At 35.8% G+C, this 25,140-nt stretch overlaps 4 protein-coding genes across 4 annotated transcripts; 3 read left to right on the forward strand and 1 right to left on the reverse strand.

The window, feature by feature from the left end:
* Positions 1–296: 296 nt before the first annotated feature.
* LOC132307519 (uncharacterized membrane protein At3g27390) lies at positions 297–5,848 on the reverse strand. Its single transcript, XM_059805312.1, has 10 exons — positions 5,617–5,848; positions 4,486–4,594; positions 4,157–4,349; positions 3,431–3,567; positions 3,053–3,341; positions 2,848–2,954; positions 2,549–2,720; positions 2,272–2,467; positions 1,945–2,185; positions 297–938 (listed from the first exon to the last, which is right to left on the reverse strand). The coding sequence occupies exons 1-10, from the start codon at positions 5,708–5,710 to the stop codon at positions 698–700; spliced, it is 1,779 nt and encodes a 592-aa protein (XP_059661295.1). The 5' UTR covers positions 5,711–5,848; the 3' UTR covers positions 297–697.
* Positions 5,849–6,503: 655 nt separating this feature from the next.
* LOC132307520 (probable glycosyltransferase At3g07620) lies at positions 6,504–10,284 on the forward strand. Its single transcript, XM_059805313.1, has 5 exons — positions 6,504–6,669; positions 6,811–6,894; positions 8,034–8,260; positions 8,785–9,133; positions 9,242–10,284. Exons 3-5 carry the CDS (start codon positions 8,058–8,060, stop codon positions 9,905–9,907), a joined length of 1,218 nt encoding a protein of 405 aa, XP_059661296.1. The 5' UTR covers positions 6,504–6,669; positions 6,811–6,894; positions 8,034–8,057; the 3' UTR covers positions 9,908–10,284.
* Positions 10,285–13,370: 3,086 nt separating this feature from the next.
* Positions 13,371–15,385, forward strand: LOC132309680 (probable glycosyltransferase At3g07620). The gene is made up of 3 exons (XM_059807967.1): positions 13,371–13,573; positions 14,278–14,626; positions 14,723–15,385. The coding sequence occupies exons 1-3, from the start codon at positions 13,371–13,373 to the stop codon at positions 15,383–15,385; spliced, it is 1,215 nt and encodes a 404-aa protein (XP_059663950.1).
* Positions 15,386–17,630: 2,245 nt separating this feature from the next.
* On the forward strand, positions 17,631–20,792 carry LOC132307521 (probable glycosyltransferase At3g07620). Its single transcript, XM_059805314.1, has 4 exons — positions 17,631–18,055; positions 18,185–18,411; positions 19,077–19,425; positions 19,507–20,792. The coding sequence occupies exons 1-4, from the start codon at positions 17,846–17,848 to the stop codon at positions 20,170–20,172; spliced, it is 1,452 nt and encodes a 483-aa protein (XP_059661297.1). The 5' UTR covers positions 17,631–17,845; the 3' UTR covers positions 20,173–20,792.
* Positions 20,793–25,140: the final 4,348 nt, after the last annotated feature.

Genomic DNA, 25,140 nt, shown 5'->3' on the forward strand with positions numbered 1-25,140 from the left:
TTCATTTTTTATTTTCTTATGCCAAAATTTTTAATGTTTTTTAAACATGAAAAGCAAGTTATATCCATAAATTTATAGATACGTAGATGTGAGTTATGAATGTGGGTTGTCATAATATTTACGCGAAAGAATCCTTATGAGCGTTGCAACTTGAGTCACCCTGTCTATCCAAGTGCCCTCAGGGTCGGGCGCTTGGCGTAAAGTGCCCTCAGGATCGGGCGCTTGGCGTAACACTGAATCAAAGATTGGATCTCACTATGATACCAACTGAAACAGGTAAATACTTATCCATTTACCTAAAAACTTAAGCTATTAAATATTATTGTATATCCACTCATTTATATCTAATCACTTTTCTATTCGGATTCGATGTGAGACAAGTAACCCTTCTTACACCTTCTGTGTTCATCTCATTTCGTGCGCACCCTTTAAAATGATGGTTTGACAGCTCAGCTATCAATTGTTAAGTAAACAACACAGAAGATACTCATCATACTCTAGATTCTAGAAGTTGAAAACAAAAGAAATAAGAGGGAACATGTTATTTCAAAACTAATGGATCTTCTCACTTCTGCCTAATTAGAACTAAATTCCAACTTCAAAATGACTGTCCTTTCCTAATCAAACAAAACTTACAAAACTGTTTTTCCTGCTAAGGTACACAAAGCTGTAGAGAATTATAAAAATACAATACAAGTCATACTATATTTCCATTATCGAATGCCCCGCGTCCGCTCCTCTCTCCAGGAGCATCTCTGTCTTTTCTATCCTCATTTCCATTAAAGGTTTTCCCGTATCTGGATTTTAAGCTTTCAACAACACGATCGTCTGATAAGATTCCACGCTGAATGGCCTCCAAGCACAACACTTTCACCAAATTCCTGAAGCGCCGTCTGAAGGTCGGCATCCGTGACATTGAACCAACAATTCCCTGTAGTCTGTCATCAAACAACAGGAAGAACGTACAATACCTTTGTCAAGAACCAAATTCACATTAAAAAAAAAAAATAGGATTTCAGTTAATTTTCAAAAAAGATCAAGAGTTCATATAACGCAGACTCCAAATGTCCCCAACACATGCAGAAGGATCTTGTTACGCTTGGTCTGTAATCAGGCACTACGGATAGCAGTTGTTATCTACACTAGGATTTAAAGAGGTCAAAATCTCTGCATAGCTCGCCATTCAGTGAAATGGACATGATATCGAAAATGCGAGGTTTAAGAAAGAAATTGAAATTTGGGATCTCAACTTTTCGTTACTACCCTAGAACAAGTATAAATATATGGCTCAACAGAGGTGGTGGAAACTTGGAAAAGAAAATTAAGAAAAAAGAAAAGACAACACTAAATAAAAGAGAGGGGTTTTGCTCTCCGTTTCTGTATCGTCCACTGGCAACATCCATGTCCCTAGAATGATGGAGTACCTCATCCAGAAAAATGCACTATCCTTCTATGATGTGGTTTCCATACGAAGCTTTATTCATGTGGGAAGAGTATACCTGCATTTTCTGCAGCACGTCCAAGTTTATGATACATAAATCTTAGCCTTATATCATACACTTCAGGAATCTCCCTAGAAGCGTTCAACCCTAGTTTCTCCCAAATGCAGATACATGATACATATTGCATATTATACTTTGCGCAAGCCATGAGAAAATTACAAGAAGGGGCCTAATTGCAGTCTATATATCGACTTGAGAAAGATGTGATGAAAAATCCTTTTTTTTGGGCAAAATAATGCGAATTAACGAAATTCATATATAATATATGTGTATCATATGACAGTATGATACCAATCCCCTAACAGTCCCATACTCCGCATTGACTCGAATGAACTACCTGACGCATCTTAAAATTAAGCTGTCTTCCTCTCTTCCTGTGCTTCACCAGAATCTTAACTCCAATTTTCTTTTTTCAATTATAGCATTATATTTAGGAATTTACCTCCTAATTATGGCCTGCAATTGTGCTCTTCTGACGTTGTCACTAGATGGGAATCCAGTGTTATCCCACTCCTCTGGTTTCTCATTCTTGCACCCCATAATCAGATTTCTCAGACAGATTTCTTCATTTTCATCTAAATGGAGTGTCTTTATTTGCTCCTTCATTGTTAAAAGCGGCCCAATGAACCACTCAAACACTTTATCCCTTGGAGCGTTAGTCTTTGTCAATTCCACTTCATCAGCTAGAAAATTCAATGTAGAAATCACAATTGGAACTCAAATCTAACATATATCAAGCAAAGAACTAAGTTTATCTCATGAGACTTACAGATTAACAAACCAGAAGAGTCAGACTTTGCCGATGCAAGAAGACACTGTAAAATGCACCAAGCAGGTAGTTTAATGCCTAACTTCTTACAATTACCCTTCAGAATACATTCTTCAATGTCTTTGACATCTATCAGACCATCGCGAAGGAGTATCCTACCATTCACCTCGCAGGATTTAAACAGCCAATCCCATACCTGTAACGTTTTAACAAAAAACTTTGGATTCGACCTTTCAGGATAAATATTAGTTTTGGCAGTGCACAGGAGGTTTCTCACCTGTATAGGCGCATATTGTTGGATAGACCACTTTAATGTTCTTGATCTTTCTGAAACCAGCTTTGAATTGTAGGAGCCATCTCTCCCATTATTCTGGTCATTTTTGTCATTTTCTAGCGACTTTATTCTCTCAAGGCTGTCAGTAGTGCTCATGTTTCTGCGGTATCTGGGCCTGGCTGTCAGAAGGATTTCTCAGGATCAAAATCAATGAAATTGAGGCAGATACTTTCTCTGTTTCTCATGATGAAGCATAATATGATAACTGAAAAATATATATATGATAAAATCCCAAATTGTACCTGGGAAAGCAGGATCCCTCCCTTAGGTAAAGTAAATCATTTGTATACTCATCAAATAGTGAAATTACTGCCATGATGTATGCGAGTCCCATCCCAAGCGAGTCTTCCTGGGAATTAAGAATCTGACGTGAGCTAAACTCCCAATCATGCATGCCAAGGTTCTATCTCAAACTCTTCAAAAATAAAAAATAAAAATCCAGCATACTTGATGGGCAATGACTCCACCATAGAATCCTAGGAAGAAGCTGGAGATGAAGGCACTTATTACAGCTCCCACTACAGCCAAAGGCCACAAGATGATGGCAAGACCGGCAAATGGGACACATACTGTCTCCAAGAATGGTCCTTCTCTTCCGATCAAGTCTTCTAACATCCTCTTCCATCCTTTGAACAGCATGCATGGGCTTTTCCAAAGAGCAACAGCAGTAATCATAGGCACATCCACCAGCACGCCAAGTAGGGAAAGCAACAAACAGCTTGGAAGCTTTGATAACCTAAAAACAAACAAAGCGAGACGAGCACTAATTATGATTACCATATTAATATTATTGTATAGAAATTATTCAAAATGAGAGATCCTCACTTGATATCCATAGGCTTCTCATCTGCAGGTACTTCCTCACTCAGTTCATCCATATAGGAGAAATAAGAGTGGAAGCAAAAATCAGTCAGATCCCGTACCACGGTGCAGCTACCCTTAAGAGTGGATAGACAACCATCCTGATGATTATGCACAATGCAAGCCACCAGCATAGAGTATGAATATGTAATTAGTTTGAATGGGCTAGATTTACAATATATAGGAAGTAGGAACAAAAGGATGTTGATCTTCTGATCAAACATCAAGAACTACATGTTGTTAGTTACTCAATTCTAAAATTATGCAATAATATAAAAACATTCCCAACTTTTTTGTGAGTTATATATGAATGAATGTTAGGCTATATGCTAAAATCAAGGTATACAACTTCTTGAAATGGTTGCACATAAATAAGCTTGTTTAATCAGAAGACTTTTACCACTGAAAAATGACATTCTATGAATTCATCTTCCTCCACCACCACCATCATATAAAAAAAGAAAAAAACAAACACACACACACAATAAACAAGAGCCATAGCTTAAAGCAGTGTCTTTCAATTTGAGGAAGCCAATAAATACATAATGGAAGGAGATTATGAAAATTTTGACTGTTCTTCTGTTGATAATAAGAGACTCAAGTAATTTTGTTTAAAAGGTTTTAAATGAATGTCTGCCACTTCTTCTTAAGAAACACACACAAGAAAAATGGAAGGAGAGGGAGACTTACGGCAAAGCAATGAAATAATTTGTCAGTGACATTCTGTCCAACAGCCTCAAAAGTTGCAAGAAGAGGAGCAAAAAACCCATATGCTATCCCGCCCAGCAGGCTTCCGACAATCCCAATGATTGGCCAAAGGACTAAAGGCACTGGTAATAACACTAGCACCAAAATCTTCAAAACTAGTCCAAGCCTTTTGGTTCTGAATTAATAGAAGGCCAAAGGACATACAGAAAAAACACAGAGCATGAATATAGAGCAGAACTTGATATCATGCTAAATATACAAATATGGGATGTTGAACATAAATTTGGTAAATTGAGGAAATACAAGCATACTTTGCCACGCAGTAGTAAGTCCAGAAAAAATGTGCAGGCCAAAGGCCAATAATTACTGCTGAATTTCCAATCACAATAATGCCCCCTACAACTGGACAGATGATTGCCGCTGTCGAATGAAACAGCTATCAGTAACAACACACATCATATAGCCACCATCGTAAAATGTAAATTAATGTATGTGCATAGAAACAACAATAGATTCAAAAAATTTCTTATGGGACCAAAGCAAAGTTTTCTTACTTTCTAACTTAAATTATTTTTCATAAAGTACCACAATTAGATATATTTAAACAATTTTTTGTTAAAACATTTCATAGGACAGAGTCTTGAACAGTTAAACGACAACGTGGGCATAAAATTAACTATTTGAAATGCAAATGTCGAGGCATGTATCTTAAAATAAGAAAGGGTAAAATTATAAACACAAATTAATTTGAACAATTGTAGTAGTAGCATTAATTGGAGATGGAAGTAGAATTGATTAGAGGTGAAAGAAATTGACTAATGCTACGTTTGGTTGCATGGAATTGTAATTGGAGTAAATTTAGTTTAAACTTTGAACTAATTCCAATGTACCAATTCCATACAACCGAACATAATACAGTAATATAAATGGTTTGGCCATGATTAATGATCTACATTAAGGGCAGAGCTATATATAGCAAGTGGCAGACAAAGCCTAATAAGCAATCCAAGTATATATATATACATTAATTAGTATGCAATGCTTCACATTTTCATAGAAAATGCTAAAGAGACAAAGTAATCCTTAGTTATAATCGGACCGAATAATCCATCTAACATACATGCTTGAAGGAAATTAATTAACATGTTACTTCCACTAACTACTTGGCAAAGTTAAACAGAGTGAATGGCACACGCAATTATTTATTTTTCATAAAACGAGTGTGTACTGTGTGCATAGCTATGTGTTCAAGTGGATATAGCATAAATTAATATGCCTATGCCTATATACATGGTATTGTATAGCTTTAAGCTGATATAATTCACAGATTCTTGAATATAATGTAAGCAAGAGGACTTGGATATAAAGCGATGTAATGTGTGTGTATCTTCAGAGGTACTGTGTGTGTTTATGCATATATATATATATTACGCATAGTATACCTTTGAGAAGGCCGAGGATGAAGAGCAAGAGGAAGAAGGGTAGAAATGAAACGAAGCTCCATAGCTTCGCTATCAACCCTACCGGAACCTCCATGAATTGTGCCCCTTTCTTTTCTTGGTTGGGTGGTAGTAATTGGAAAAGGGGAGGACAAAAATGGAATCGTATTTTATTGTATGTGTCAGACCGAGAGAGAGTGTGTGTTCACCTGTTGGTTGCGGCATGAATGAAGAAAGAAGCAGAACGATACCATGAAGTGAGAGAGAGGGGGCGGGAATCTCGTGCAACGAGGCAGTTACGTGGCGCAAAATCGTGATTTGGCTGCCACGTGTCTGTAGTGGGAGTAGTACAGCACCAGATTCCCACAACTTAAATTGAAGAGATGGTGACACCAGTCAATTACTGTATTTGAGTCGGCAATGAATTTCACCTATACTTTACACCTTGCACCTTCTTTCGTTTTTATTTTGAAAATAAATTTAATTTATTGTGAAGATATTATTAAGTACTGAATTTTTATATAAAAAAATCAAATTTATTACGATGACATTATTGACTGAGCCTTGTTGCTGTAAAGCTCGACTTTTCAAAAAAAAAAGAATATTGTTAGGAAAATTTATTGAAGAAATCAATAAAGAAAAATCTTCAAAAAATGCACTTTCCCGTTGTTCTGCAGTAAATCTTCAACAAATATGTTTATAAAATATATATATATATATAATTTTGGGTTGGGCTTTGAGTTGTTTGACACAATAGTCAAAGCCCAGCCCAAAATAAAAGGGGGTTCTGGAACTGAATTTAGTCTGGATTGGGCCGCCGGAGTTGCCCTAGCCGAAGAGAATAAATCAATATAATCACATTTTAGGCGTAGGCAGAGGAGAAACAAAAGGGACGGAGTGAACAAACGGGTTTTCGTCTCACAAACTCAACTTCCAAGGAAAAAATAAAAACGAAAATGGTGGTTTTGCTCCTTCTCCGTCAAGGCGTGTCTTTTTCGAGACATATGTCTCAGATTTTTTATTTCTTTTTCCATGGCTTCTCTGGGATTTTTGAGGGTACTGTACTGTTACTCACTTATTAGTTAATGTAATATTTATTATATATGTTTGCTTTAGCTTAGACGGTGATTTGTAACATTAATTATACTTTGTATTTAAATCCTAAATATGTGACCAACAATGTTGTTGTTTATGTAGTTCAAGATCAGTACTGGAGCACCCCAGATGCTACGCTATCGTGTTTGCCGAGAAACAAGACTCAATTAATTAACACATGTTTCTGTAAGTCTATTAATGACATTATTGATTTTGGTACATCTTTACATTTATAGATCTGATTTGTTGAATCCCATAAAAATAATTTTATGTTATATAATAGACTTAATATGATATGTCTCTAAACCATCATCAATCACTTAATTTTTTGATTTACCACATGTATATTCTTTAACATTAGCTAGATCTTTTAGATGTTACAATGATTTCGAACATTTTCTAACTTCACATTCCCTAATTTGCTACCGTCTACAGATAAATAGTAAAATTTCTCACAAAGGATTTATGATTTTTGATGTTTTAGATGTTCATGTTCCTTCAGTTTGCTGACTCTTCCATTTATAATGGGTCTGGACCACCGTTATTCCTTGAAACCACCACGACATTGAGTAGTACTTCCATCTAAGTGAATAATTATAATTATTATTATTCTGATAATAAAAAATTACTATTAACAATGGCTCGGCTACTACATTGTCACTACTCTCAGAATACAATACTTTATTTGACACTCTATCTATTCTGTAACACTTGCGACCCATTCATGACTTTTTTATGAGATTGTTTACGTAAATGGTCTGTTTTTTGTTAACTGGAAATGGAAGCTTCCTGATTTCATGGCAACAAGTTTATGTTTATTAAAGCATCATTATAATAGTTTACAATCACAAAATCTTTAACTATATATATTTATATTTATGTAGAGGGAGAGCGAGAGAGACGGACAAAGAGAGAGAATGATGAGGCAATGTTATAGAGCATATCCATGTCTGACTCTCCTTCTTGTAGCTTCCTTTGCTTTAGTTAGCGTGGTTTTGGTAACAAATGATTCCATGGGAATGTCATTGATTTCTCTTCCATCTTCACCATGGTCATGGACTTCCTCAGGCATTGCCACCATTTCTTCACATTCTCTCTCACTTTCTATATTGAGTCTCAATCATTCTTTGATCCCACCCACTCAAACCACTTTGTTTCCCTTACTCAAAGTAAGCCCAGTCCTCAATGACAGTGATTTTATCTTTTATACCTAGTCTGCCTTAGACAATTTGATTATGAACATATTGTGCATTTTTTTTCATGCGTATACATTTTTTGTCTTGGGGTGTTACTTATATATGTATATACTTATATATATGGTGCAGGACAAAAAAAGACCAAGGGTAGGCATGAATCTGAGAAAGGGTTTCAGTGAAAAGATAAAAAGAGCTAAGAAGAGAGATGCAAAACTAGAGAAGCTTGAAGCAGGTCTTGCAAGAGCTAGAGCTTTGATTAGAGATGCCATGATTAATCAGAGCCGTTCATTGCCTCTTGAAGATGCTGATTATGTTCCCCAAGGGGACGTCTACAGGAATGCTTATGCTTTCCATCGGTAATGAACTTAATAATTTTCTCTAACCATGATTCCTCTGGTAATTGGTTACTCTGTGGTTAGTAATTTTGTACCATCTTACATTGAGTCCTATAATAATGCCATTTAATGGAGGCTTTGGTAACAACGAACGGAGATGTACATGTGGTTCTTTGTATCAAGTATACATTACCCATACATATCAAGTGTATCAGGTTTGTACGTGTTTTCTAACTTAAGGATAAGGAATGCTTCAGAAAATGTATCCCACGCACATATTATTAGTTCAAATTTAATTAAATAGCGATGCAAGTGATTTCTTTTGGGCCGCTGAGGTAAATGTTTTGCTAATGACATTGAAAACAGCAATCTACCTTTTTGTTATATGAATAACATTTTCATTTGAAAATGTAAAGATAACAAGTGAATGCTCGTATTGATAGTGTCAAGACGTTGACTGTGTTTTCGATGGGTCTTATAATACTTTAGGTGAAGTGAAGTTCAATCAATTGACATCTTACCCTATACTCTGTTTGAATATGCAGGAGTTACCTTCTAATGGAAAGCCTCTTCAAGATCTTCGTCTACGAAGAAGGTGAACCACCTATATTCCACAATGGTCCTTGCAAGAACAAATACTCCACGGAAGGAATCTTCCTTAAATTAATGGAAATGAATACCCACTTTCGAACCCGTGATCCTGATGAAGCTCATGTTTACTACCTTCCCTTCAGTGTGGCGATGATCATAGACACCCTTTTTGATCCAATTATCCGCGACAAAGCTGTCCTAGAACGTACAGTCGTTGGTTATGTCCATACCATTTCTACTAAGTACCCATATTGGAACAGAAGCCTTGGAGCTGATCATTTTATGCTTTCTTGCCATGATTGGGTATATACATGCACACACATGTTTAGACATATATTTTCCTTTTCTTGATATAGATATAGATATAGATACTATAGTCCTATTTGAATGATATTTGTTACATTAATGCAGGGGCCTCGTGCAACACGGTATGTTCCTCAATTATATTTTACTGCCATTCGGGTACTATGTAACGCCAATACTTCTGAGTACTTCAACCCCAAGAAAGATGCATCTTTTCCAGAAATCAGTCTGGAAACAGGCAAGCTAGAGGGACTTACCGGAGGCTTGCCCCCCTCTAATCGCACGGTCCTAGCATTCTTTGCAGGACGTGCAAATGGCCGTATTAGGCCTGCACTTCTTCAGCATTGGAAGGAAAAAGATGAAGATGTTCAAGTTTATGAAAAGCTTCCTGAAGGTATTTCTTACAATGACATGATGAGGAAGAGCAAGTACTGCATTTGTCCAAGTGGTTGGGAAGTTGCTAGTCCAAGAATCGTGGAGGCAATCTACGCCGAGTGTGTCCCAGTGTTGATTTCACAGCACTATGTCCTCCCTTTCACTGATGTTCTGAATTGGGACTCGTTCTCAATTCAGGTTTCGGTTAGTGAAATACCAAACCTGAAGAGGATCTTGATGGGAATACCTCAGGATCGGTATATAAGAATGCAGGAGAGATTGAAGCATGTGCAACGACATTTTCTGGTGAACGATCCTCCAAAGAGATACGATGTCTTCCACATGATAATTCACTCAATTTGGTTACGAAGGATGAACGTTCTTGTTTATAGTCGATAAATTCATGGCGAACCATAAGATGGTTGCACGCATGATTCCCTTTGTAGCATTGAGAACACGTTTAGGAGCTTTGGAAATTATGTTGTGCCAGATCAGTAGTTACAATAATTCACCATGTACTTCATCATTTTTGTTAGGGTTTGAGGCTATGTTGAGTTTTCAGCGCGGCTTTTCTTCTTTTCATTTGCTGATTTACAGAAGCAGCAATAGCTTAGACTCTGATTTGTATGCTTGTTTAGTTGTTTGATTCAATAATTTCAATGGGTTCACTGGGAATTTAGCGGGTACTGTTACTCACTTAGTTGATGTATATTTTATTATACGTTGTTTTAGCTTAGACGGTGATCCGTAACATTAATTATACTTTTAAAAATTAATCCTGCAGGTATGCACTTTGATTCAATATTTTGACCAACAGTGGTGTATGTACGTAGCTCAAGATTAGTGATTTCATATTGTGAGAAACAGTTGTTTATGTACGTAGCTCAAGATCAGTGGAGCATCCCAGATGTTCCGCTCTCGTGTTTGCCGAGCAGTAAAGACTTAATTTATTAATACCTGTTTCTTATAGTTCATTAATGACATTAATTTTGCCACGTTTATACATTTATAGATATGCTTTTTTGTTTTTTACGTCCCTAATCCTCTTATATCGTGATTATTTGGCATATTAATAGGTGTCAGTTTGCTTTGGCATACTATACATGTATTTTATTTGGTATTATTAATACAATAATAAAAAAAATATAAGGTAAATTACACACACACTTTTTAAGGTTTGGGTCAATGTTACTTAGCGAAATGTTAACGCACATGTTTACACTGACATTCCTTGAGATTTCAAAAGTCATATTTACCCCTAAACTTATTAATGGATTAAAGTAACCCTAATCAATTTCCTGTATTCCCCTCTCACCCACCACCACAACACCTAAGTCAATCATGAGTCTAAGAAGAATTAAGGTTTTAGAGAGAGAAAGTTAGAAAGGGGCAGAAATACCGGTCAAAGGTTGGAGAGAGAACAGAGGTTATTTTGGTCCTTCAAATTTTAATTTATAGGGTTATATCATTAATGTACACTTTTTTATATATTTGTTGACAAAGTCAAAGGTTAAAACGATCATTTTTTTCTAATAGAGAGGGTGTATATGTAAACTTTTGAAACCTTAAGCAGTGTCAACGTAAACTTGTGCATTTATAGTCAGCTGAGTGGTGTTGACCCAAACTTTAAAGAGGTGTGAATGTAAATTACCCAAATATATATATAAAAAGTAAAAAATCTCTTTTTTACATTTTACCACGATTTTGACTTCTTTCTCATTCCCTTATTAGTAGTGGTGAAAGTAGTATAGTTTCTCACAAATAGCCGTTAGCAGAGTTGAACAGATGACTGAGACAATGATTTGTTCCTGAAGATTCTACTGCTTGGCTATCGCCAGATATGGTTGATGGTAGCTGACAGAGCCAACTTGCAGATTGAATTCCTTGTGTTATTGATGTTCCGTAGCCCCATAAGACAAATTGGCCCCAATTTGAGCTACGGGTTAGGGATTTGCAATTAGATTGTAAGAAGCTCCAATTGGGTAAACAAAATGAACAGTCAATGAACAAGTGGGAGTGGGATTCAGAGGCTGTTAAGCAAAGAGAGCTGAAGGCATGGCCATTGGGTGTTTGATGAAAAAAGATGTTCTTCTGGTGAAGGGTAGGGAGCTTGGATTGTACAGCCATCCTTAGACATCAATCTTTGTCTTGGAACAACAATGGATCTCCAAATCAGGTGGAACCAAGGGACTGGGGTGTGTTTCATCTCAGTATTTCTCACAAGGGGAAGTTACCCATATGATGGAGTCACCTCTGTTCGGAGTGAGTGGTTGTAGTGAGGACAATTTAGGTATGATGAATGCTAGGGAAGAAGGGAGAGAGAGACCAGTTGTGTGTGTGTGTGTGTGTTTTTTTTTTTTTTAAATAGAAAATAACTATTCATACGTATCTAGGTAACCCCAAATACCCAATACATTCTTGCAGCTACCGGCCTAACAGGGAGAAAGTATACAATATTCCAATGTCGGAACCGAATATATCACCCGACCATGTTGATTTGTTGTTTCCTAAAATCAAAGAAAATATGGTGTTTTTATTCGACTGGATATTACATAACTGTTACTGAGGGTATTTTTCCTTTAAAATAATTTTTTTATGATATATGGTTGTCCGTATCCTTATTCATTATAGATACTCCAATTACACAATTATTACAAACTTGTCACACTCTACATGTGCTCCCACTTCGAATCTCACTCTACATAATCTTAATGTTGTCCCTTTCGTGCTCCCACACTCCTTCCGCTCCTACTCTCCCACTCCGCTCACACCACTCTGAATCTCACTCTACATAATCTTAATGTTATTCCTTTCGTGCTCCCACACTCTTCCGCTCCTACTCTCCCACTCCGCTCAGTGTGACTTAGTACACACTCCGTGTTACCCAATACTTTCTTACAGTATTTATTGTAGTTAATCCCTGATACCCAATACTTTCTTGCAGCTACCATCCTTATAGGTAACGCGATCTTCACGTGTAATTCTCTATCTACTTAGAGCTATGGAAGTGTCTATGTGATGAAATTGTTATCTGTCTGATGAAGTGGATGAGATCAATATTGGTTCCTACCAATTCATCAAATGGATTAATCCTTGGACTAAACTCTTCCATTTTTTAAAGAAGTATTTTTCATTTCTCAATGATCTGATTGGTTGTTGGCACCCCATTTTTTTCAACCACCCACTCTTTCATAAGCAATTAACAAACTCCCTATAAATACTCAATCCATGCTCCATTCATCTTTTCCGAAACATTTGGGAGCCATTCTTGACTTTTTTTCATGATCAATTGTTTCTGAAACTGGTCTCTATTTTGTCAAACTTTTTTTCCAGGGGAAATGGAAGCTTCCTGATTTCATGAGGACAACTTTATGTTTATTGAAGCATCATTGTATTAGTTTACAATCACAAAATGTTCAACTATACATATACATATACATATACATATACACACACACATATATAGATATATGTAGAGGAAGAGGAAGGGAGGGAGGGAGAGGGAGTGGGATGAGGCAATGTTACGGAACATATCATGTCTAACCCTCCTTTTTGTGACTTCCTTTGCTATAGTTATTGTGGCTTTGATTTCTCTTCCATCTTCGCCATGGTCATTGACTTCCTCACGTATTGCCACCATTTCTTCACCTTCTCTCTCACATTCTGTATCGAGTCTCAATCATTCTTTGATCCCAGCCAATCAAACCTCTTTGTTTCCATCATTCAAAGTAAGCCCACGTCTCAATGTCAAAGTTTGTCTTAGACGCTTACTTATGAGCATATTGCACGTTTTTTTTGTCATGGGGTGTTTACTTATATACATGTATATATGGTGCAGGACAAAAAAAAGCAAAGGGCAGGCATGAATCTGAAAAAGGGTTTCAGTGACAAGGTTAAAAAAGCTAAGAAAAGAGATGGAAAACTAGAGAGGGTTGAAGCAGGCCTTGCTAGAGCTAGATCTTTGATCAGAGATGCCATGATTAATCAGAGCCGTTCATCACCCCTTAAAGATGCTGATTATGTTCCCCAAGGGGACATCTACAGGAATGCTTATGCTTTCCATAGGTAATTTTCTTTAATCAATCCCCTGATTCCTATTATAATTGGTAAGGCTGTTGTTAGTAACTTTAGTCCTATAATAATTTCATTTAATGGAGGCTTTGGTACTGAAGAATGGAGATGTACATGGGGTGCATTGTCAAGTGTACATTACCCATACATATAAAGTGTTATCAGATTTGTAGGTGTTTTGTAACTCGGGGATTAGGAATGCTTCAAAAATTGTATCCCATTTAAAGTTTATTCAACAATGGTTAACTATACCCACCCCATAAAGAGAGATGCATATGTTGTGCTTATTTAACGATTATTGATGCAAATAAACACATAATCAATGTATTGATGTTTGGTTCTTATTTAATTAAATAGGGATGTAAGTGGTTTCATATTTTTTTCTTTTTTGGGCTAGGTGAGGCAAGTGTTTTACTTGTGACATTGAAAAAAGCAAGCTACCCTTTTGTTATAAAAAAAGGAAAAAAAATTCGTATTCACAAGTTTGAGAGCAGTCATTTTATGGGAAGTGTTATCAAAGCCTAGCTTGGTCTCCAACCTTCTCCACTTAGCACATTGTCTAGGCGCATTAGTACTGAATAATGACTTCTTTTTTTCCCCCAACAATTCACTGTGTTTTCCATGGTTGTTTTTTAGTACTTTAGCGGAGTGAATCCAATCAATTGACGTCTTACCTGTACTCTGTTTGAATTACGCAGGAGCTACCTGCTAATGGAAAGCCTCTTCAAGATCTTTGTCTACAAAGAAGGCGAACCACCTATATTCCACAATGGTCATTGCAAGGACATATATTCCACCGAAGGATTCTTCCTTAAATTTATGGAAATGAATACACACTTTCGAACCCGTGATCCTGATGAAGCTCATGTTTACTTCCTTCCCTTCAGTGTTGTGATGATGCAAGACACCCTTTACGATCCAAATTTCCCCTACAAAGCTTTCCTAAGACATGCAGTCCGTGGTTATGTCCAGACCATCTCTACTAGGTACCCATATTGGAACAGAAGCCTTGGAGCTGATCATTTCATGGTTTCTTGCCATGATTGGGTATACACACACACAGACATATGCTTTCCTTTTCTTGGTCTGATATAGTTTTATATACTTTAGTCTTATGGAATGACATTAGTTAAATTAATGCAGGGGCCTCCTGCAAGTTGGTTTGTTCCTCAATTATTTTTCACTTCCATTCGGGTTCTATGCAATGCTAATATTTCTGAGCACTTCAACCCCAAGAAAGATGCATCTCTTCCAGAAATCAATCTGGAAACAGGCGAGCTCGAGGGGCTTACTGGAGGCTTGCCCCCATCTAATCGCACAGTCCTAGCATTCTTTGCAGGGGGTGATCATGGCTTTATTAGGCCTGCACTTTTTCAGCATTGGAAGGAAAAAGATGAAGATGTTAAAGTTTATGAAAAACTTCCTGAAGGTATTTCTTACAAGGACATGATGAAGAAGAGCAAGTACTGCATTTGTCCAAGTGGTTGGGAAGTTGCTAGTCCAAGAATTGTAGAGGCAATCTACGCAGAGTGTGTCCCAGTGTTGATTTCAGAGCACTATGTCCTCCCTTTTAGTGATGTTCTGAATTGGGACGCGTTCTCAATTCAGGTTTCGGTTAGTGAAATACCAAACCTGAAAAAGATTTTGATGGGAATACCTCAGGATCAGTATATAAGAATGCAGGAGCAATTGAAGCTTGTGCAAAGACATTTTCTGTTGAACGATCCTCCCAAGAGATATGATGTCTTCCACATGATAATTCACTCAATTTGGCTTCGAAGGATGAATGTACTTGTTTATAGTTGATAAATTCACGGTGAACCATAAGATGCAGGCACACATGGACTCACTGAGATGGAAATTCTTCAACCGGATATCCATGTCACATTAGATAGCCTAATTTCCAATTCTCAGTGGTCTGTTAACCCGACTCCCTTTATCCACACCCCAGCTTTCATGAACCATTTAACTGATATTCCCTTGCCCTATTCTGTAAGGAACCAAGTTTTCCGAATTCCCATCTTCCTCTGGTTCCTTCTCCTTCTCTCACTCTTGCTTCCTTCTCCTTTCCCTCTCCAACTTTCACTTGGTCCCAACTTGCTTGGTTCATGTTTCACATACCCAAGCACAGTTTCATAACATGGTTTGCCTTAAAAAACAGATTGAGCACCCTTGATAGGTCCTCTATTACCTACCGCCATATCCCAAATGCCTCCTACTTCTGCTTATCCAAGCCCGAGTCTCTCTGCCATCTTTTCTTCCGGTGTCACTTCTTTGCTGTTATTTGAGACTACTTTCAGCATGCTGCAGGTCTCAGATTGTTCAGTGGTGTGCTTCCAACTGGAATTCTAGACCGTTTCTTGTGCATAAACTGATCTTCACATTATGCATTTAAGCTTGAGAGAAATGTAAGAGCTTTCGAGAATAGAGTTTCACAGCCCCAATTGGTAATCAATTTGATAAGGAATCATATAAGGAACAGTGGGACTCTGAGGCAAATGATGAGTGATACTGACCTATCTAACTTCTTGATGCAAGGATGCTCACTGACCAATGGACACTGATGGTTAATGGACCCATAAGCTTCTGGTTCTTCTTGTCTCTTTTTTTGGGCACATTTTTTTTTTGTTCCTTTGTTTTGTCACAAGTTTTTGGCTTGTGTTCCTCTTTGAACCTTGGCTGAAACATTGTTGGTTCCATTGAGAACTTGGTTGTACATTTCTTCATACTGAATACTACTTACCCAGTTTACATTTAAAAAAAAAAATCATATGTTTTGAAACAGTATAGGAGCGTTGGAAATTGTGTTGTGCCAAATCAGTAGCTACCATGCTGCAATATTATTCAAATTGTATAGTTTCTTATTAGGAGTCCCCATGAACTTTTCAATTTTGATTTGAGTTTAAGGGTCGCCCTTTGTCCCCCACAAGTGTGTATACTTCATCATTTTTGTTAAGATTTAGACTATGTCGAGTTTTCAGCATGCGTTCTCTCTCTTTTGCTTATTTACAGAAGCAACAATAGCTTAGATGGTGATTTGTATGCATGTTTATTCTTTGATTCAATGTTTTTCCATAGGTTCACTGGGACTTTTGAAGGTACTGTTACATATTACATGTTGCTTTACCTTAGACAGTGATTTGTAACATTAATTATACATCTTTAAATCCTATAAATGCATGCATATATATATATATTGTGGGAAGGCAAAGCAAAGCTCGTTCATAAGTATAAATTTAACGGCCAACAGGCCACCAAGGACGATGCCCTAAAACAAGTTAGCAGCCATTATGGCCCAAAACAACCTTTAGCCCAAGAAGCCAAAACCCAAAGGACGAAACCAATTTAAACAACTAGCCGTTGCCAACGGACAAAAAAATCAAAATGTGTGTTAGATGAGAATGGCGAATTTGGTTTGCGGTGATCAATCATTGGATAGCAAAACCTATTCCATGTTGATCCGGAGATGTAATCACCCACTTTAGCTAATGATCCAATTGAAGAGGATACGATTACAGCGAGGTTGACCTTTGAGATGGAGAGGACCAACATGGCTCCAATTATCAAACCAAAATTTGGTCTTATCTCCTCTATATGCAATGGCTGATTTGATGAGCAAATTTGCAAATGAGAAAGATCTCTGATTGATTAGGCAAATATGAATCCACTACGGTCCTGATAGGCCACATATTTTTACATTGATTGTTCGGGCTCCCTATTCATTGTAGGTATCCTGATATAAATCGGGATCCCCTCCTATGAAGGAAATATTGTGTGTTGGTCCTGTGCGTAAATTTTTAATATTGTATTTCAACGGTAAAAAAAGCTGTTATTGTTGCATAAACCTAAGGACAGGGTACGGGTTGACCCAATACTTTATTGCAGCTACCGTCCTGGGCCACGTATTTTTATGATGTGTAATTTTCTAATGATCTGATTGGTTGTTGGTGCCCCTTTCATTTCAGCCACCCACTCTTTCATAAGAAGTTAAACCAACTCCCTATAAATACTCAATCCATGCTCCATCCATCGTTTTCCGAAACACTTGCCACCCATTCTTGACTTTTTTAATGAGCAATTGTTTCTGAAACTGGTCTCTATTTTGTAAACCTTTTTTCCCAGGGAAAATCGAGCTGGAAATGGACAACTTTATGTTTACTGGAGAAACATTGTAGTAGTTTACAATCACAAAATCTGTAACTATACACACACACACACACACACACATATATGTAGAGAGAGAGAGACAGAGAGGGCAATGAGGCAATGTTAAGTAGCATACCATGTCTAACTCTCCTTTTTGTGACTTCCATTACTATTTTTATTGTGGTTTTGATTTCTCTTCCATCTTCACCGTGGTCATGGACTTCCTCAAGCATTGGCACCATTTCTTCACCTTCTCTTTCACCGTCTGTATTGGGTCTCAATCGTTCTTTGATCCCACCCTCTCAAACCACTTTCTTTCCCTCATCCAAAGTAAGCCCAATTCTCAATATGATTTCATCTTTGCAAGCTAGTTTGTGTTAGACACTTGGTTATGAGCATATTGTATATTTTTATATATTTATCATTTGATGCATGTATATACTTTTTTATATGGTGCAGGACCAAAAAAAGCAATGGTCAGGCATGAATCTGAAAAAGGGTTTTGGTGACAAGATAAAAAGAGCGAAGAAGAGAGATGCGAAACTAGAGGGGCTTGAAGCAAGTCTTGCTACAGCTAGAGCTTTGATCAGAGATGCCCTGATTAATCAGAGCCGTTCATCGCCTCTTGAAGATTCTGATTATGTTCCCCAAGGGGACATCTACAGGAATGCTTATGCTTTCCATCGGTAATTTTCTTTAATCAATCCCCTGATTCCTCCTGTATTGATAACTGTGTTATTAGTAACTTTTAGTCCTATAATTATTTCAACTGAACATTATAATACAAATCAGTTGCATCAGGTTTGTATGTGTTTTGTAACTCAAGGAATCCTTCAAAAATTGTATCCCACCCATGTATATTTTATTTAACAATGGTTAACTATACCCACCCAAAAAGAGATATGCATATGCTCGCTCGCAAGTGCCTTAGTGTGTTCATTTGATGATTATTGATGCAAAATCACTATATTGATGTTTGGTTCGAATTTAATTAATTTTTTTGGTAGGTGAGATAAGTGTTTTACTTGTGACATTGAGACAGCAATCTACCCTTTTGTTATATAAAAAAATTTTTCATTTGAAATGTAAAGATAAGTGAATGCTCAGATTCACAAGTGTGAAGACGTGGACTTGAGTTTGAGAGCGGTCATTTTGTGAATAAGTGTTGTCAAAGCCTAGCTTTGTCTCCAATCTTCTCCACTTAGCACACTGTCTATGCACATTAGCACTGAATAATGACTTTTTGTTTTTTCAACAACTCGCTGTGTTTTCCATGGGTCTTATAGTACTTTAGGTGAAGTGAAGGGCAATCAATTGACATCTTACCCTGTACTCTGTTTGAATTATGCAGGAGTTACCTGCTAATGGAAAGCCTCTTCAAGATCTTCGTCTACGAAGAAGGCGAACCACCTATATTCCACAATGGTTTTTGCAAGGACATATACTCCTTGGAAGGATTCTTTATTAACTTAATGGAAATGAATACCCACTTTCGAACCCGTGATCCTGATGAAGCTCATGTTTACTTCCTTCCCTTCAGTCTTGTGATGATGATGGAAACCCTTTTCGATACAATTATCCGCGACAAAGGTTTCATAAAACGTGCAGTCCGTGGTTATGTCCATACCATCTCTACTAAGTACCCATATTGGAACAAAAGCCTTGGAGCTGATCATTTCATGCTTGCTTGCCATGACTGGGTACACACACATGCACAGACATATATTTTATATTTTCCTTTTCTTGGTCCTATGTGAATGATACTACTTACATTAATGCAGGGGCCTATTGTAAGTAGGTTTGTTCCTCAATTATCTTCCACTGCCATTCGGGTACTATGCAATGCCAATACTTCTGAGGGCTTCAACCCCAAGAAAGATGCTTCTTGTCCAAATATTAATCTGCCAACAGGCAAGCTCGAGGGACTCACTGGAGGCTTGCCCCCCTCTAATCGCATGGTCCTAGCATTCTTTGCAGGGGGTCCACATGGCAATATTAGGCTTGCACTTTTTCAGCATTGGAAGGAAAAAGACGAAGATGTTCGAGTTTATGAAAAGCTTCCTCAAGGTATTTCTTACAATGACATGATGAAGAAGAGCAAGTACTGCATTTGTCCAAGTGGGTGGGAAGTTGCTAGCCCAAGAGTCGTAGAGGCAATCTACGCGGAGTGTGTGCCGGTGTTGATTTCACAGCACTATGTCCCCCCTTTTAGTGATGTTCTGAATTGGGATGTTTTCTCAATTCAGGTTTCAGTTAGTGATATACCAAACCTGAAAAGGATTTTGATGGGAATACCTCAGGATCAGTATTTAAGAATGCAGGAGCGATTGAAGTATGTCCAACGACATCTTCTGGTGAACGATCCTCCCAAGAGATACGATGTCTTTCACATGTTAATTCACTCAATTTGGCTCCGAAGGATGAATGTACATTTTTATAGTCGATAAAATCATGACATGATGCTTTCTTTTCTTTTTTTTTTAGCATTGAGAATATATTTAGGAGCTCGAGAATTATAGAATCAACCAACTGCAATATTATTTACATTGTATACTTGCTCAACAGGAGTCCCCATGAACTTTTGAATCATGATTTGTGTTTGAGGGCCACCCTTTGTCCCACATAACTGTATACTACAGTTTTGTTAGAATCGTTTTGCTCTTTGCGTGTTTAAGGTTCAACCATGTAAATCTTACACTTTGAATCTACATTTTACATCTCAGTCAAAATTTATCAATTGTGAGCTCATCAGTCATCAGAGTTATCTATGCAGAGTGCAATTCTATGCTGATTACTTGTTGCCCCGTTTTGTTGTTGTTCTGAATTGGAAGGAATATTCAGCTATTTGTGTGACGATGGACATCCTCGGGCGCTTATCTGCTGTCTCCTCTGCTGTCATTGGTATCATCTTCAACTCAGTGAGTTTCTAATTGTGTCACTAAAATTTCCTGAATTGCCGGTTTCATGCTCCTGTTCTAGCTCATCATTTGCTGTCTCGGTCTGGATGTGCAGCATTTTTTACCATCCCTTCCTGCAGCTGTATTATGCAGTCATTCCTGCAGCTGTGTATTATGTTGTCAATTAAGTCTCTGGACTAGTTCTTTACTTGGTAATTTGTATGGCCTATTCTAGTTGGACTTTTGTTCTGTCCTATACAAGGCCTTTGGGCTTAAGCCTCTGTACAGTTGTATATTTCCCTCTTGTTCTTTATACATTCACCTTTTCACCAAAGTGAAAAGGACATCCTCGGTATCAGGAATATACTAATGGCGTATCACCTTCAACTTAGTAGTCGAGAGTGCATATGAAAGTGAAGCAACTGCAAAGCAGTTTATGATGACCTCTCAAGCGACATACTTCACAAGATTGTTCATTCAATTTGGCCTTAAAAGGTCATATTGATCGTCCATTCGTAATTTTAAGACATTTTGATGGAAGACAGAGGTATGTTTTCATAGCCTTGTAGCCTTCCTCTCTCCGGCAGTGAGCATTTTCTTTTAGCTTGAGATTGTGTATTGATGATCTTCATTATATATCCTATATCTTTTTTGGTAATAAAATTTATATTCTTACCGGAAAAAGAAATCTCACATTATTCCCATGAGATGACATGATCAAATTTGGTTGATCAGACGCTTATTTTTTTGTGAGGGGAAGGGGAATCTGTTTGGAAGCCGGTGGAGGTTCTGCTAGGTAAGTTTGTTCTTGTTTAATTAAATTTATATGTGCTCCTCTTCTTTCAATTAATATTACTAGTCCTCAAGTGTCTTCTTGAAATTTACCTGATATGGAGATAATTGCAATTGTTGACATTATATTGGTTTCAGATTGGCACTTCTCTTCAGCCTTTTACTACTAGTCTTATTTTCTATAAAGCAAATTGATAAAGAAAGATCTAATATTTACTGGACAAAGGCAGATTATATTTCCTTTCTTCAGCATTAATTCATAGAATAGTGTTATCTTAAAGATCTGTTTATGGGGTAATTAGATTTAGGATTTCAGATTGAAGGCAAGAACTTGTTTGTCATTAGTTTCGTGGATCAAGTTTACGCAGGTTAGTTGCTCTGTACTTCATTGAATAACAATTTTTATCCTTTTTTTTTTATTCAATGCTTTTCGGTAGGTGTTGAACTCTTTTTTATGGAATATTATAATAATTCTATGTTCAAAGGAATATTTAAAAAAAAAAAAAAAAAAAAAAGAAAAAAAAAGAGAGAGAGAGAAAGAGAAAGAAAGAAAGAAAAAGGTGGATCAATGTGTTATACAAGATGTGATTTCATTTCTGGTTTTGCAGGTTTGCTAGCTAGTATAATGAGGCAATTTTAGTTCTCGAACAATATATATATATATATATATATATATATATATTCTTACATATTCATTGATGAAATATATGCCTACATACTAAATCCGGCCGTTACTCAGTCAGGGCTACCACCGGAATGTTTGCTAATTTCCTCCATTAACGGCTAATTGGCCGTTAATTACAATTATTAGCTTCTTTTTTTTTTTTTTTTTTTGGGCTTTGGTTTTTACCTTGTTTTGGGCTGCTTTGTTGCCTTCTTTGGGCTGTTCTTGACCAAAGGACCCTCACTGTAATTACTTTTATATTTATATCAGTTGCTTAATTTTCCCAAAAAAAAAAAAAAAAAAAAAAAAAAAAAAAAAAAAAAAAAGATTGTTGAAAACTTGTAGAGCCCAAAGAAGAAATAGATTGAAGATGTAAATGGCATCAGGAACATGTAAAATGGTTCTTCCTCGTATTGTTCTTTTCATTGTAACTCTATAATTAAGTACATATGAAACTTGTTCCGCTTTTTCTTGATTTTTCTTGACTCGATTTGTTTGGATGTAAAATATTTTTTTATTTTTGAGTATTTGGTTGTCATAAAATATTTATTAAAAAAATATATATTAAAACTTAACAAAAATAACTTATTCATCAATTTTCGACAAGTTATTTTACACATCCCGCCCGATGGACTCAATCTATACTTTTGCCAAACACCAAAATAATAAAAATAAAAAATATATTTTACTTGAAAAATGGAAAAAAATATATTACGTAAAAACAAACAGAGTAAGTTGTTAAATTCATACTATCAAGCTTTTCGAGCATACCAACAAATTCTGATTGACAATTCAAGAAAATGGTTCTATTATTGGCTGTGTTTTGGAGCCTGCCATGCTAGGATGACTTCGATAAATTAATGTTTTCAGGTGTTGCACATGTTTGATACATTGCATTAAGACTTTGAAGTTTGAAGGACTTGACCTCTTTTCTTTGTACTAACTAAGGTTTGAAGGGAGAGAGGATAAGATAAAACTAATTGTATCAGGTATCTGTTTAAGGAAAACAATGTTTTAATTATTAAACAATGTTTTAACTAAGGTTTTAGGTTTTTTGAAAAAATATATGCATTACTTGTCCTTTTGTGCTTGTCATATGTATGGAAGTTTTGGAAGATAATATATATGACATGTTTGCTACACTTATTTGATTGAGACAAAGCAACGGAAAAGGGATTTTGCAAATTGTAATGAGAAGCCATACAAATTTAAAGTTGTTTGTTGATCATATACTATGTATGGTGGGTAGAAATGGAATAAAATGTATATTCTAATTATTTCTTTGTTTGTTATGTAATTTAAAAAATTAGATGATTTGAATTTAAAATTTATATTTAATTTTTTTTTTTTTTTTTCAGTTCTAAATTCAAGTCATTGTTTCCAAACACAACATACATATATTTAGTTTCCTTGGTGTTAAAATGAAGAAAAATAATTTTATTTGTTTATGGTGAAAAGAAAAAATAACATATTATAAGGCCATGGCCATGAACCATCAACTAATTTATAAGTAACCTTAGTGGTTAGTACCTCGTTTAATACAAGTCCTTTGATGTAAAGTTTATCAGGGGTAGACCGACCATGACCATGAGTTGATGTTAAGTTTTTCCTAATATTAATTATTATTTCCTAATATAATAATTAATATTAATCGTATTTCTTTACATGATTGACGGTGACAAATACTCATCTTCAAGTTTAATTATTATTTTTTGTTTCAATATACTTGTGGATTTTTTGTTTTTTTCCTAACGTGGCAATGGTAAGGTGTTAGTTAGAGAAGGAAGAGTCGAATCTAGGATTAATAAGATGGGGACACTTTAGGCAACCTTTTTATCACTCCAACAACACTTTCACACCTATATAGTTGAACAGTTGAGATCCTCATTTTCACAATTGTATATAGGGTTAAGTGCAAAAAATTCCCCTAAACTATTGCCCTTTTGCAAAAAACCACCCAACTAAAAACTGCTCCATAAACTATTGATTTGTTGTAATTAAGCACAAATCTATCACAAAAGACTTTTTTTACCCTTTCTTATTAAAATTTTCATTTCTTATTAAATTAATTGTATTATATTTTCTCTTATGTAAATATTAATTATACTATTTACCTTAATTTTATTATTAGTATCAATTTATCATAAAAATGAAAAAAAAAAAAAAATAGATTTGTAACTATAATTTTTTAAATTGATTAACTTATTATTAAACTTTATTATTTATAATAAAATGTATTATAACCAATTTAAACATTTTTATCGTAAAAAAATATCATCTTTTTCATACAATATATTGATGAAAAACTAATAAAATACTTTTGAAAAAAATACCTTCTTTTTATGTAATATATTCATTAAAAATTAAAAAATTAATTAATTTTTTTAAAAAAATTATACTAAATTTTTTTATTTAAATAATTAATTAAAAAATTAAAGGTAAATTTATGCAAATTTAATGAAAAATATCTCATCACATTAGTATGAAATTTTTCATAATTTATTTAGATAAGAAAAATATATTAAATGTAATTTAAAAAGAAGAGATATTATGGTCATTTAATGAAATATAGTATAGTCATTGGAGTATATTGCAACAAAATGAGATAGTTTAGGAAATTTTATGCACAAAATAAAATTCAAGTGAATTATTTGCAAATTCAAAAATAGTTTAAAGGGTATTTTTTGCACTTTACCCTTGTATACATGCATCCATCACAATTAATTAATTTGACACTGACCTAGGAGTATATAATACGATTGTTGTCACAAAGTTTTAAGGTGTCGCTCCACTTTTTCCGGAGTCCATTAATTGGTCAGGTATACGATGCAATATATAATCATATGTCTACGTACCCAAAATGACGTTTGGAGATTATCAATCACCCAAGAGGTCTCCTATAAATTGAGGGCATGTCATCCTATTTGCAATAAAAACTCTCAAGTTCATGCCATCTCACTGAGATTCCAAACTGCACATATATATATATATGTGTGTGTGTGATGTGTGTGTGTCATTCCAGATGCTTTTTGATCCCTAATTGATATATACGCCAAATTAAC

Source organism: Cornus florida, unplaced genomic scaffold, assembly GCF_030987335.1.
Source record: "Cornus florida cultivar Cherokee Brave unplaced genomic scaffold, ASM3098733v1 CherokeeBrave_3.0.0_Hap2_Chr05, whole genome shotgun sequence".
Lineage (NCBI taxonomy): Eukaryota > Viridiplantae > Streptophyta > Magnoliopsida > Cornales > Cornaceae > Cornus > Cornus florida.

What these genes read in the sequence shown, in the direction of transcription:
- LOC132307519 (XM_059805312.1), bottom strand. Translation starts at nt 5,710, where the DNA reads ATGGAGGTTCCGGTAGGGTTGATAGCGAAGCTATGGAGCTTCGTTTCA. An exon ending in GAGAAGCCTATGGATATCAA is followed by an intron (nt 3,342 to 3,430) that starts GTGAGGATCTCT and finishes GTTTGTTTTTAG; the next exon opens with GTTATCAAAGCTTCCAAGCT. An exon ending in TTGCAGGCCATAATTAGGAG is followed by an intron (nt 939 to 1,944) that starts GTAAATTCCTAA and finishes GTTTGATGACAG; the next exon opens with ACTACAGGGAATTGTTGGTT.
- LOC132307520 (XM_059805313.1), top strand. Translation starts at nt 8,058, where the DNA reads ATGAATCTGAGAAAGGGTTTCAGTGAAAAGATAAAAAGAGCTAAGAAG. An exon ending in AATGCTTATGCTTTCCATCG is followed by an intron (nt 8,261 to 8,784) that starts GTAATGAACTTA and finishes TTGAATATGCAG; the next exon opens with GAGTTACCTTCTAATGGAAA. An exon ending in TGCTTTCTTGCCATGATTGG is followed by an intron (nt 9,134 to 9,241) that starts GTATATACATGC and finishes ACATTAATGCAG; the next exon opens with GGGCCTCGTGCAACACGGTA.
- LOC132307521 (XM_059805314.1), top strand. Translation starts at nt 17,846, where the DNA reads ATGTTAAGTAGCATACCATGTCTAACTCTCCTTTTTGTGACTTCCATT. An exon ending in CTTTCTTTCCCTCATCCAAA is followed by an intron (nt 18,056 to 18,184) that starts GTAAGCCCAATT and finishes TATATGGTGCAG; the next exon opens with GACCAAAAAAAGCAATGGTC. An exon ending in TGCTTGCTTGCCATGACTGG is followed by an intron (nt 19,426 to 19,506) that starts GTACACACACAT and finishes ACATTAATGCAG; the next exon opens with GGGCCTATTGTAAGTAGGTT.
- LOC132309680 (XM_059807967.1), top strand. Translation starts at nt 13,371, where the DNA reads ATGAATCTGAAAAAGGGTTTCAGTGACAAGGTTAAAAAAGCTAAGAAA. An exon ending in AATGCTTATGCTTTCCATAG is followed by an intron (nt 13,574 to 14,277) that starts GTAATTTTCTTT and finishes TGAATTACGCAG; the next exon opens with GAGCTACCTGCTAATGGAAA. An exon ending in TGGTTTCTTGCCATGATTGG is followed by an intron (nt 14,627 to 14,722) that starts GTATACACACAC and finishes AAATTAATGCAG; the next exon opens with GGGCCTCCTGCAAGTTGGTT.